A 14,045-nucleotide genomic window follows, 5' to 3' on the forward strand; every position below is an offset into this window, starting at 1 on the left:
CCCGCCTTGGGCTCCCTCTCTCACAGATCTTAGAAGCTGGGGCAAGTAAGTAGACATGGCGAGCCTCCACGCCCCAGATGGGAATTCAGCCAGAAAATAGAGTAAGAAAAGAAGACATGGGGTAAACCAGTCTTTCCAATGACTGGCCCCACCTCTATTGTCTGGAAAGGCCTTTTATACCTTTTTTTGTACATAGAGATCAATGGATAATATAAAATTATGCAGCATCAGCAGCCCTCACTCTTATCGAGACCAGGCTTTCTCTCTGCATACCTAGTTGTATACACAAGTTTTAGGTGATTTACATCATCTTCTGGCCAAAAGGCCAATTAACATTTTACGGCCCTTTTCTGATAAGGGTTTGTCAACCAGAAGACTTATTTTTGTTGTTCTTCCCAAAATCTGGTGCCACTCTCAGAAAGCACTAAATAAAGTTACATTATTACATAGCAAGAATACAACAATTTATAACAAGTAAAAGGAGTACAGTGATTTATAACAAAGAGAAAATTAATTAACTCAAAAGTCTAGTATTGCTAATATCAAAACTTCTGTATTCCTATTTCTGCATCCGTTTACATTGATTAATATCCTCCCAGGTGCCTAAAAGATAAAGGATATGGAGGCCTGGTGGCAAACATTAACTCAACAAACTCTTCACAAAACTAATTCTTAGCTCCAAAAGGCTCTGTATCTTTAAGATGTTTTAAGCTTCGTGCCTCTCATTGTTGGGGGCTGTAAACAATCCACAAGTTTAAAGCAGACTGGTCAGATAGATTAGAAAGCCATCAAAGGGGTTTTAAGCCGAGACATTCTTTTTATATGCAGGAGACTGTTAACTGCAGCTCTGAATTAACTCTTTCCAGAGAAAAGGTGGTAATGTCAGAAGAGTATAGTATAGCAGACAGTTAACAGACAGATTTTGGTTTTGGGGTAGATGCTCAGGAAAACCCAGGGGAACCCCTGAAGCCTGACTCCCCTTGCCCATCAGGCCTTTCCGCATGACCTTGTCATGGGTGGGATCTCCCATGCTGGCTCCCGGCAGGGACCGGAATGAAAACTGACCTTTTCCAGTCCTGTGGCCACTGCTGAATTTTCCAAATTTGCTGGCATATTGAGTGCAGCGCTTTAACAGCATCATCCTTTGGGATTTGAAATAGCTCAGCTGGAATCCATCACCTCTATTAGCTTTGATTGTACAAACACTACCTAAGACCCACATGATTCCATACTCCAGATGTCTGGCTATAGGTGAGTCATCACACCATCTTGGTTGTCCAGGTCATTAAGACCTTTTTGTATAGTTCTTTAGGATGGTTTTGGTCACCACTTCTTGTACAGTGTTACGAACTTCTGTCCACAGGTCTTCAGGCACTCTGTTTACCAGATCTAATCCCTTGAATCATCACCTCCACTATATAGTCATAATGGATTTGACTTAGGTCATACTTGAATGGCCTAGTGGTTTTCCCTACTTTTCTTCAGTTTAAGCCTGAATTTTGCAATAAGGAGCTGACCATAGTCAGCTCCAGGTCTTGTTTTTGCTGACAGCATAGACCTTCTCCATCTTCGGCTGCAAAGAATTTAATCAGTCTGATTTCGGTATTGACCATCTGGTGATGTCCATGTGTAGAGTCGTCTCTTGTGTTGTTGGAAGAGGGTGTTTGCTATAACTAGTGTGTTCTCTTGACAAAACTCTGTTAGCCTTTGCCCTGCTTCATCTTGTACCCTAATGCCAAACTTGCCTGTTAACTCTAAGCTATCTCTTGACTTTCTCCTTTTGCATTCCAATTGCCTATGATGAAAAGGACATCTTTTTTTGGCGTTAGTTCTAGAAGGTCTTGTAGGTCTTCATAGAACCGTTTGACTTCAGCTTCTTTGGCATTACTGCTTAGGGCATAGACTTGGATTAAAATGATGATGTTAAATAGTTTGCCTTGGAAACAGCTGAGATCATTCTGTCATTTTTGAGGTTGCACTTCCTTAAAAGCTAACACAGATAAGGATTCTTACTCATCTCAGTGTCTCAAGTGATTTTCTTTGATGCCAATGTTGAGTTAATGAGTAAAAAGAAAGGAAGGAAGGGTTGATGGACAATAACTGCAGTTATAATTTGATAATGTTTTGGAAGTTCTGGCTAATGAAATAAGACAGAATATATTTATCATCTCTTCAAATACGGTGATAACTATATGTATACCTGGGCTTCCCAGGTGGTACTAGTGGTAAAGAACTTGCCTGCCAATGCAGAAGATATAAGAGATGCAGATTTGATCCTTGGGTTGGGAAGATTCCCTGGAGGGGGACATGGCAACCCACTCCAGTATTCTTGCCTGGAGAATCTCATGGACAGAGGAGCCTGGCAGACTAGAGTCCATAAGGTCACAGGAGTAGGACATGACTGAAGTGACTTAGCATGCACATATGTATACCTAGAAAATCCTAGAGAATTGAAGAAATTGTAGTATTAACACAAAAATTTGTAATTTGGCCATGTAGAATAAAATCATGGAGAAATCAATTGTATTTGTTTGTCACTAGCAAATATGAAGAAGGGATAATTCCATGCTTCATGAAAGTATAAAATTCTAAGAAATCAATTTTATTGAGATAGATTTTTAAAAAAGTTGTCCAGAGCTAAAAAGTGATTTGTTTAATTAGTGAGAAAGATTATATTTAAGTAGAAAGATTAAATAAGTTTAACATGTTAATTTTTATAAAATAATTTGTACATAATCAAGATCTTAACTCCCCCCCCCCCCCCCGCTTTGGAATGCTGTAAAACAATTTTAGAAATCTCTATAAGATGTGAAAACATTATAGTGTTTTTTAAAAACAATTCTATTATAAGCTATAAAGATAGCACAACAGACATTAAAGCAGTGTGATACCAGTACACAATTAGAAACTGAATAGAAAGAACTAAATACAATAATAGTATAGCCATATAGATATGGCTGGGAGAGGATGCCTCACTGAAGGCAGTATGCACAACTAAAGAGAGAACTGCTCATTTAGAAGATAGATCTGAAGAACTTACCTAGAATGTAGCCCAAAGGGACAGAGTTATAAAAAGTAAAGGATAAAAACAAAGAAGAGAGACATGAAAGACAAATTCCAATTGTAGTTCTCAGAGGAATCACTAGAGATTAGGGAAGCAGCAACAGTTTGAGAGATAATAACTGAAGATTTTACAGAACTTTTGACACACTTAAATTCTAAGAAAAAAGATGCACAAAATTCCTGAGCAGAAAGAAACAGGACTAAATTACCAGTCAGAGACTTATTACAAGGTATACTTTAGTAACATAAAACCAAATTTAGAATAAGGGAATGTTATGCAAGAAACAAGAAAGTCAAGCAAGAAATTGGTAAAGGTAGATATATCAAGCTTTCATACTTAAAAACAGTAGCAATAACTAATTGTGTGGGGGGTGCTAGAGTGAAACTGAAGTTATAGCCACCAAGGGGAGAATCTAGTGGATAGAGGTGAAGCACTCCAGGAAAAATAATGGAAAAAATCAGCATCAGGAAGCAGATATAAGGGAATCTTCAGGTTGTACTATTAAATAACTCTTACTATAGAACCATAGAACTGGGGATTCTTCTTTTATTTTTTAAATGTTTGATTGAAGTATAATTGCTTTACAGTGTTGTGTTGGTTTCTGCCATACAGCGTGAATCAACTGCGTGTGTGCCCTAAGTTGCTCAGTCATGTCTGACTCTTTGTGATCCTATGGACTGTAGCCCACCAGGCTCCTCTGTCCATGGGATTCTCCAGGCAAGAATACTGAAGTGGGTTGCCATGTCCTCCTCCAGGGGATCGTCCTATATAATCAGCTATATGTATACATATATCCTCTTCTTCTTGAGCCTCCCTCCCACTCCCTCCACCACCACCCACCCCTCTTGGTCATCACAGAACATCAGGTTGAGCTCCCTGTATTATACAGCAACTTCCGAACTGGGAATTCTTATTACTAGATAATCCAGAATCTATAAAAAATTTGAGTCAACTACCCACTATGGTCTGTGTTACAAAGATAGACCTACAAACCTGTGAATACTTTTATCTCCTCCCTAGACATCTGTTTTCTTTTAAAGTTAATACAACATTTGTATCCTTCTGCTCTTAGTTTTTTTTTGGGGGGGGGGGTGGTGATAAACAGAAATGTAAGGTGTGTGGTTTTGTACAATACCATCAATTTTGCTCTAATTCTTATATATGTGTTTCTCAGTGATGAGCTAATCACCCTAGGATATTATTAATCTTCTAGAACTTCAGTTATGAGGTGTGCGTGGTTGCCACTCCCCTCCTCCTCTCGTTTTCTGTCCAAATATCACAAAGCTGTTGGTATTACATCCTCATTTTTGATTCCCATCTCATGTTTGCCTCTCTGTGCTCCCTCCAACCACCATCCCTCTCGTTTATTACTATTAATATTTCTGAGTTTTGTAACTGCTCACCTCTACTACTTCTGCTTTCTTTGTTTCCAGTCTTATTTTTTCTGTTACCTGTTGATTCTTTTTAATGCTTTTTGACTCTCACAGAAAAATGCTGGCATTTTATTGTCATCAATAATAGATTAAAATACTGGTACAGCATAACCTTCAGATTTTTTGGTTATCTTTTTTTTTTTTGTCGTGGATTCTCAAGAATTTCTACTTTGTTACCAAATAAGTTGTCTTTATTTCAGGGTATAAGTTGCTTTGGGAAACAGGGTTTCTGAGATTAGTGTGTATGTTAATATTTTTCCCTAAAAATCTTGAAATCTACTCATAAATCTGATTATAAACTGCCTGATTCTATGCCCAGAAATTCTGCTAAAAAGGGTAAGTAGTAAATTTAAAGATTATTGATTCTTTTGGTACAGTTAGTCTTGAATTTTCATGCATTCTAGTAAAAATATTTAGAAGGGAAAATATGTAAGGTAACACTGAGATTTGCATACAGTGGGTCCTAACTTGGTGCTTGTTGAATAAATGAGTGACCATCTAATAGTGCAGAGAATAGTGAGCAGTTGTTTTACCTGGGTTTTACACCTGGCTCTGCTTTTGACTTGCTGGGAAGGATGATCCTTCACCTGATCTCAGGGCCTTCATTTTAGAAATTAAAAATTTCTAAAGGTCTCGAAGGTCTTTAGACCATCTGGAAGGTCTCTAAGGGTTTGTCCCATTCAGCCATGTATGAACTGACTTTCCTGTTAAAGGCATTAAATGCAATTTACTGTTTTCTAGCTTTGAACAGTAAAGTTGAACCAATGATATTAGCTTCTGGTTATCATTATTCACAAGTGCTTTTTGATTGCAGATGTTATTACATTATTTTTCTCCTAATCACTAAGGAAACTTTCAGTATGAAAACTAAAATAAATAATTTGTAAGTTCTTATGCACAAGTACATTTAATTATTTTATCTAAATGATTGTCTTTATCCCTGTTGTTCTGACTGTCAGAGTTGCAGATTTCTGTTCTCAATAGTTTTTGTGTTCTCAAATGCCCCTAGAACCACTTCACTTTCTGATGCATTTCATAAGTAAATTATCTGGCTTTTTCCTGCATATTTTTAGATCAGCAGGTCAAAAAGTACAAGATTGTTACTTCTATCAAATTTTTATGGAAAAAAATGAGAAAGTTGGAGTTCCTACAATTCAGCAGTTATTAGAATGGTCTTTTATCAACAGTAACCTGAAATTTGCTGAGGTATGTGATAATTACTTACTATATTTTATATTCAAGTCCTTAGGCTTCTTAAGAAAACCGTTACTTCAATAACTATTACTTTTAACACACTGAGAACAGTTATAAACACAAACTGTTAACACAAATTTAAAAATTATGCCATGCTTCAACTTTGTCCTTGTAGAAAATACTTTAAATTGAACTTAGTAGACAATACTAAGATTGAACTTTTTAGATTTTTGGTGCCAAAGAAAATGTCAATCTGATTTGTAACTTGAAAACATTTAAGTAGCTTAGAGCAAAAAAGATTGTGAGGGTTTCTGTTGTCATTTCACCCAATTTCACATTTTATCCAATTTAATAGTTTGCTTAAGCATATCATCCAAAGGAAGGTTTACTTTTCCTCTGTCAATGAAAGACAAAACTCATTTATTATAAATGAATAAGTAATATAATTTACTTTTCTTTTACTGACCATCTTCATGATCTTAGTAGCACACACTGTGGCTCATTTTCATTGTATCCATTTTTAAAGGGTTGTTCTGATAAAACCTTAATAGCTACCATTATTTATTTGTTGAAATATAAGGAATAGTGTCCTTCAGTGATGAATTTCTTAATTATACTTGCAAAAACAATTTTTCTGAAACCTTTTGAAAAATATAAACCCAAAGTAGAATGTTACTCTGCACAGTCATCATATTCTTTGAGACCCCAGGTGGTTGAACTGCCGGACCTGTGTGTCCACGTGTCCATACATCTTGGACTACTTGAGGCTTGTGGCTCTTTGGTGCTCTGCCTTCATGCTGTGTTCACATGCAGATCCCATTTTACAGGCCATCCATGTTATGGTGGAACCACTTCTTGGTTTGACAACCATGACTATTTTGGGGGAATTTCAGGGAAATTTATCAGTGTTTTGATTCTAAAATTATATATATCCTTTTTTTTTTTTTTAAGGCACCATCATGTCTGATTATTCAGATGCCTCGATTTGGAAAAGACTTTAAACTATTTAAAAAAATTTTTCCTTCTCTGGAACTAAATATAACAGATTTACTTGAAGACAGTAAGTATAAGATTTTTTAGTTTGTTTTTCAACAATAGTCTATCAGGTCATTCACATTAATTGTGAATATGAGTCTGCTAACTGCTGCTAAGTTGCTTCAGTCGTGTCCGACTCTGTGCGACCCCATAGACGGCAGCTCACCAGGCTCTCCCGTCCCTGGGATTCTCCAGGCAAGAACACTGGAGTGGGTTTCCATTTCCTTTTCCAATGCATGAAGGTGAAAAGTGAAAGTGAAGTCACTTAGCTGTGTCCGACTCTTAGCGACTCCTTGGACTGCAGCCTACCAGGCTCCTCCGTCCATGGGATTTTCCAGGCAAGAGTACTGGAGTGGGGTGCCATTGTCTTCTCCGGAATGAGTCTAACAGGATACAAGTTTTCTTAAAGACAGTTTGCTGTCTGAAGAGCTTGGAAATATTACACTAGAAATTTGTTCTGAAAAAAACCAGACATGTAAATCAAGATTTCATATGCAAATATATTTATGAATAAGAAATTAGAAGCACTCTATATGTTAACTAAACGAGAGTAGTTAAGTGAATTACAGTGTATCTGTACAGCATAAGTACTGCTATTCAAATTCATGTTTTTGAAGACCAGTTTTCTATGAAAGTGGTCATGATGTAATGTTAAGTGAAAAAGTATGTTGATATTGTCTACAAGAGGAGCTACACACACACACACACACACACTGAGTTATGTTAAGTATGCAGATATAAAGTTATAAGAGAAATTACAAGAGTGGTTATCTCTTGCTAACTGAAATTGTAGATGCTTTCAGTTTTCTTCTGTATGTTCTCTTGTGTCTTAGCACATTCATCAGTAGAAGTTTTATAATCAGGAGGAACACTCTAGAGTGTTTTTTTTTTTAAGTCATTTGGTCAGAGAAAATGTCTTTAAAAATGTTCTGAATCCTAGGAAATCCAATTTATACTTTATGGGGAGGGATAGACTTTATTGAGTCCATGAGCATTATCCTTTTTAAAACTTAATTTTTCTTTTTAATCTTTTAAAATAAAAGAATGCATTGTAAAAGACCCCTTAACTCCCCCACACCCCACCCTTTCCAGCCCCCAGGCAGTGCCGGATATGTGGAGGGCTTGCGATGTATGAGTGTAGAGAATGCTATGATGACCCTGACATCTCAGCTGGCAAAATCAAGCAGTTTTGTAAAACCTGCAATGCTCAAGTAAGTTTGACTTCACTTAATGGATATTAATAAATAACAAATAATAAATCATTTGTAGTTGAACCAGATTTCAGGTTTTGAAAAGTTTTCAAAATCATAATTAACTTAAAAAAATTCGTAATTAAGGGGTATGCTTCTTCTCTTTATTTGATGGATTTCCATGGGGTACTCAGTTGCCGTTTATAGGGACATATTCCATTAGAGTAAGTGAAGTCCATTCCCTTCAAACATTGAGTTTGGCTCCTTAATGGCTTTCTTTTCATGTTCTGCTATAGGTCCACCTTCATCCCAAGAGGCTGAATCATAAATACAACCCAGTGTCACTTCCCAAAGATCTGCCTGACTGGGACTGGAGACACGGCTGCATCCCCTGCCAGAAGATGGAGTTATTTGCTGTCCTCTGCATAGAAACAAGCCACTATGTCGCTTTTGTGAAGTACGGGAAAGACGACTCTGCCTGGCTATTCTTCGACAGCATGGCTGATCGGGATGGTACTTTACAGACCTTTCTTCCACATGGGGCTATATTTGAGTTTGTAGTGGGATAGTTGTAGTGGGCTAGCCTGTTCTGAGTAACAAAACAGTGTTCAGGATTATCTTGGTGATGCATTAGCAGCCTTGCTACGAAACTAAGAAATAGTGTTGTTGTGATAGTTTGACATGCATAGAGTCTTTAAAAAAAAAAAAAGAATCAGATTTTTTTCCTTTAAGGCTGAGAGTTTTTATTTCTACTTTGTTGTCCTTGACTTTTGAGCTCCTCTCATTTTCTGTACTGTAGTCATCATTTCTTAAGTACTTCTGTGCCAAGCTCTCTGGAAGGGACTTTAGGTCATTTACCTAAATCCTTGCAAAATGGGAGTGGTTCCTGTTTTTGTCTTACTAAAGCTGAGATTTAAGGTGCCTCAGGTCTCAGAGCATGTATTTAATTCAGTCTTTCTAAATTCAGTGCTTATGTTCTTTTATATACTAAACCATGTGTCTTCTAAATGACAAAGCTAAGAATAGAAGTAAATGTCTTCTTTGGAAAAATAAGCTTATTCTATGTATGTCTTTCTTCCTGAACTGGGGAATATACTGCACCTTCTAGGCTGCTTTCTAGGATGTTTAGTCATTATTTAACAAATACCTAATGAGTGCATGTGAAGTGCCCAGGGCTCTAGTAGGTTTCAAAAATGAAGCAGTTGTCAAAACAGCTGTACTCCTGCCTGTATGGAGTTTACAGATTAGGATCAGCCCTAGGCAAAGTTGTGGGAATATGACTTCCATATCCCTCCAGTTCTTCCATACCCCGTTTTTCCTTTAGCCACTCTCACACTCCAGGACCCAAGTCTTCTGGTGTGGTCCCCTAGTGACCTAGGACGTCCCCTTGTGGCCGCCTCTTGATCAGATGCCCAAGCTCTGCCTCATGGGTTCTCAACATTTTCTCAGCATTCAGACATTTGATATAGCACAGCTCCATCTGTAAATATGTCCCTAGCCCAGTTAAAATTTGCATTTAAGCATGAAATTCAAAAGCACAGGTGTTCCAGATATTTTTAGGAAAGCCATTGGGAGGCTAAAGCAGAAGAACCTTTCCTGGGGTCCCTAAAACCATGCCTTATATCCTCATGCTGTCTAATGAAACGTGAAACAGAACCTTGATAGAGTTACACAAATATGTTTTTTAAACTTAGGGGAATAAAATAGTATTCATTTTACTAGATGTACTTTAAGCTACTAGATCTGCTCTAAACTGGCCAGGCTTATGGTAAAGCAAACAGGGGTGCTTGTGTCCAGGAAGGGGTTTGGGAATGTGAAGAGTTGAATGTGTGTGCACATGTGTAGGTGACATTATTGCTTGACTGAATGCACCGAGAAACCTGGGAAGTAGATTTTGTACTTTTCTCAGGATATATATCTTTTGACCAATTATATTCACTGTTGGTCCCAGAATCCTTTCAGAAACCAAGAAGTGAGACTGTCAAGAATTAAACAGAGGACTTCTAGAAATCAGAAGTAAAATGAGGTTTTTCTGATCCTGGAAATTAGTGTTAACTAAATTACAGAATTTTAAAGTTACTTTGGTGGGGCAGGGCAGCGAAAGTGTTTATAACTTCACTGCCCTCAATACGGCTCTTCCTTTTCTCTATAGGTGGTCAGAATGGCTTCAACATTCCTCAAGTTACCCCATGCCCAGAAGTAGGAGAGTACTTGAAAATGTCTCTCGATGATCTGCATTCCTTGGACTCCAGAAGAATCCAAGGCTGTGCACGAAGACTTCTCTGTGATGCATATATGTGCATGTACCAGAGTCCAACCATGAGTCTGTACAAATAAACAGGGTCATCTGGACGGGTGCAGAAATCAGACACACAGTTTTCACGTTGCATCTCACTTGAGCTGGCAGTTCTGTTCAGCGTCCATTGCCGGCAATGGATGTCTTTGTGGTGATGATCCTTCAACGCAGGATTCCTGCGTTTAAAAATAAATTGCTTTTGTGTTACTGAAGTATTTAATAAGCATTTTGCACTCTAGAAAGTATGTTTGTGTTGGTTTTTTAAGAAGTCTAAATGAAGTTATTAATACCTGAAGCTTTAAGTTAAGTGCATTGATCATAAGATATTTTTGGAAGCATAAAATTTTAATTGTGACAGTTTAAAACCTCTTTTAGTCCATTGAGAATGTAAATAAATGTGTCTTCTTTATGGACCAAGATTATGAAATCATTTTTCCTTTGTAGCTAATTGTTGCCTTGAGGAGGATATACTTTGGTTTTATTGAGTCTACTTTCAATCCAGTGATTAAAGTTGTTTTGAGTTTGATTTGTTAATTCTTCCCTTTCTAGTGCCGATTCCTGCATGTCTGCAATCTGAGTTTCTGTGTTTCTGTGGTAGTGGTCACAAAAGTATTTAAATTTCCTCAATGGTGTTTTCTATTTGTTCTGGTTTTGAGATAAATGAGTGATTTTTGTCATGAAATGTCCATTTTTGATGTAGTTTTCCTGGGGTATTCACATATACAGCAATTGAAGCTCTCCATTCATAGTAGGAACTGTCAGCTAACAGCTTTCTTTTCTTTTTTAAAGACTCTATTATGCAGTGGGGTACAGTAAATTTTATTAAAGAGTTCAGGTGATAAATATATTCCTATACAAATATAAGGTTAATAGGAAAATGAATTGGTCATATAGAATCACTCATTGAAATTTCTCTGAAGAGATGTATTGGCTGTCTCAACCTCTACTATCTTAGATAAGACCATCTAGAACTTAGATCAGTCCCCGCATTAAGTTCAGTCTGATATCCCTTGAGATAATGACAGTTACGAACCAGATATTTTATTGAAATGTTAGCAGCAGCTTTGCCTTCCTCCTGATTCAATAAGTAGAAAATGGATGTTTTCGTAGCTAATACCTGTAGTGTGTATCTGTTGTACACTAGCAGCATAGGTTGTCCGTGTCAGTGCTGTGGGATGTGTTATGTGGCAATGGTGTCTGTGGAATGACTTCCTAATTGCATGGAAAGGCAGAGGTTGTCATGTGTGTCTAGCATATGACTTCATAAAACACTGAATGTCCAAAAGAAGGGAAAGAATCTTTGCAAACCCTGCAATTATTTCTTTTTAAAGTCACATTTATCCTTTGGTTTTGTCATTCCATTTTCCTAGTATTTATTAGCTAGGATTCATTGTTATGAAACATAATGTACAGAAAGTTTTGTCATAGTTTTTTCACTTTTAATGAAAAAAGTACATAACTTTTGCATGAAGTTTTGCTCAGTACCTGGGTGACTGGTGATCTGAATACTAGGTCCAGAGAGATTGGGACCAGCCCCACCCCATCACCCTGGGGTTAATGAGGAGCCTGGGGGGCAAGGTGCCTAAGGTTCCCTCTAGCCTTGACTTTCCACAAGTCCAGTCACCCCTTAATCAGTACGTGTTGGATGAATACATGGATGTAGGAGCTTATCAATGTGATTTTAAAAGGCTCTCTAGAGAAATGATTAGGACTCTATATCTAGGTAAGACTGGATTTAACAGTTAAAATTAAGAGAAGACAGTTCCTTTCCTGTAAAAATTAAAACACAAGTTGAAGGTTAGTCCTGCTCAGCTCCTCATGGCAGAAGACTTGAAGAGGACTTGTGGGGTTGTACGCTTATTTCCCGTGGGTAGGGTGTGGAGGCACTTTCTAGTGGGAGGGACCTCTTCCATAAACCATTTCTAGGACAGTTTCTTCAAGTAGAGCTTCATGTTCTTTTAATATTAGCTGGGGAGGGAGCACCCAGTAAAGGGATGCAGGGCCCACTATGATGGTTCCTCTAGAGGTAAGGGTCCTTCCAGGCCCTGGTGTCCCCTCTCCAGCACCGCCCCCCACACCCCATCAGCAGTCCTTTCTTGTTGCTGCTCCCGCAGAGCCCTGTGTGTCAGGCGGGCACAGGCAGGGCTGGGCTGTGTGGCACCAGTGACTCATGTGCCTGTCGACTTACTTAATTTTTAGCCTTAAATTTTATTTCATATTTTTCTGTTGGTCTTTTAAATGTTTCTGTTATCCTTTCTTCCATATCCTATGTACAATCAAGATGGCAATATAGTAAAATCATCTTATTTATAAAACAAGTCATGTTCCCCCACCTCCATTGAATACACACGTGTGTGTTTGTGTGTGAGAATTTATATATATGGGAGGGGGGGAGGGAGCGCACCCATTTCATAATGTGTTCAGCGCATTGCTATCAGCTTTATGAAGGAGTTTGACTCCAACCACAAAAGAATGTTTTGTAAAACTGGAAGTACACATTGCAAACCAAGAGAGACAGAAACAAAACTCAATAACGTAAAATTGTTACAATTGCTAAGGATAATTTCCTTAGAGTAGTTTAGGATTTTGGTAATTCATATTTGCCAAAAGTTGTAGGTAAATAGCTTCTTTCTATCCCATGGATTCACTTTTTTTTTTCTTTTCACCTAATTCACATAATTCAGGAACAAGGGAAAGACGTAATTATCTTATGCATTGTCATTCAAATTCCTGTTGTGTGAACATGGCACCTTCATAAATTCAGAGATGTTACTGTTGTCTTTTGATGGATCTCGATATCCAGCTAGATGACCTTGCATCTGTGTCGATGATTATAGACAGAGGTGTGAGAGAAGACAGAATTAAGCCTTAGCTGAGGGGACTGCCTGCCAACAAGTATTTCTTAGACGCTTGTTACCTAAGATTGTGTCAAAAGGAACATGAGACGTGGCACCTGTCCTCGAGCAGATTACCACCTGCTTCCAACAACAGAATGTCTCCTAAAGGCTTCTTAGCCTAAGTGTAAGGGCGCCGGGTTGGGGGGCTCTGGGAGGCAGTGAGATGTGACAGAAGTGGTGGACGAGGGGACAAGAACTGGTCCAGGCCTTTCTCTGTTTCTTGCTTTATTAGTCTTGGGCAACGTCTTGACTTCTCTGGGCCTCAGTGTCTTCCTCTGTATGCCAAGGGGGTGGGACTATTGAAGCTTACAGGAAAGAAAGACAAATTTCTGGGTCCTCGGCCATGCCTGCTGGATCTGACTTCACAAACGGTAGACCCTATTTCCTAGACCCAAAATGTCCATCCCCCCCCACCCGCCTCACCACAGGTGACCCTGAGAGTGATCATCAGCCAGATTTGGAAAACACTGAACTGAAAGATCTCGAAAATACCTTTCCTTTATGTGGTTGTGTGGTCATAGAATGTTGTTGTATTAATTACTCCACATACATGTGGGTAATTGTATATTTGTCATATTGTTTCTCTGTTTTTACTGTGAATTCATATAAGAAATGCATTTTAGGATCAATGCCTCAGCCCACTGTTTCCTAGAGGTTTTAGCCATCTTAGGAACCCTCTTGAGACTGAAGAGGATGTTACTTACCTGGACATTTACCCTTCATTTAATTTCTGTAGGGGAAATTGAGGCTCTGGAAACCAAAGAAATGGAAAAATTAAATTGTTATGCAAAGTTAAAGAAAAAAAAGTAGACTTAACTAGCTGCTACTTTATGATGAAAATTTTAACCCTAATATGGGAAGATTTTTTTGTCATAAAGTAAAATGTCCTTGTTCAAGTAGGGGGACTGTAGGTTCATAGTGAAGAATAAGACTGCC

The 14,045-nt window shown here is 38.1% G+C and overlaps 1 protein-coding gene across 8 annotated transcripts in view; it reads left to right on the forward strand.

Annotated features, from left to right (window-relative positions):
• The window catches only part of CYLD (CYLD lysine 63 deubiquitinase), a 62,536-nt gene extending 51,687 nt beyond the window's left edge, over window positions 1–10,849 (forward strand). For 6 of the 8 annotated variants that reach the window (XM_052655452.1, XM_052655447.1, XM_052655451.1 and 3 more), the window contains 5 exons: window positions 5,571–5,703; window positions 6,643–6,751; window positions 7,819–7,937; window positions 8,213–8,429; window positions 10,069–10,849. In XM_052655452.1, the coding sequence (XP_052511412.1) occupies window positions 5,571–5,703; window positions 6,643–6,751; window positions 7,819–7,937; window positions 8,213–8,429; window positions 10,069–10,253 (763 nt within the window). In that variant the 3' untranslated portion in view covers window positions 10,254–10,849. The remainder of the gene's footprint in view (window positions 1–5,570; window positions 5,704–6,642; window positions 6,752–7,818; window positions 7,938–8,212; window positions 8,430–10,068) is intronic. The other 2 variants (XM_052655454.1, XM_052655455.1) reach the window with 2 other exon arrangements.
• The last annotated feature ends 3,196 nt before the right edge of the window (window positions 10,850–14,045 follow it).

The sequence above is a fragment of the Budorcas taxicolor genome, chromosome 18, assembly GCF_023091745.1.
Source record: "Budorcas taxicolor isolate Tak-1 chromosome 18, Takin1.1, whole genome shotgun sequence".
NCBI lineage: Eukaryota > Metazoa > Chordata > Mammalia > Artiodactyla > Bovidae > Budorcas > Budorcas taxicolor.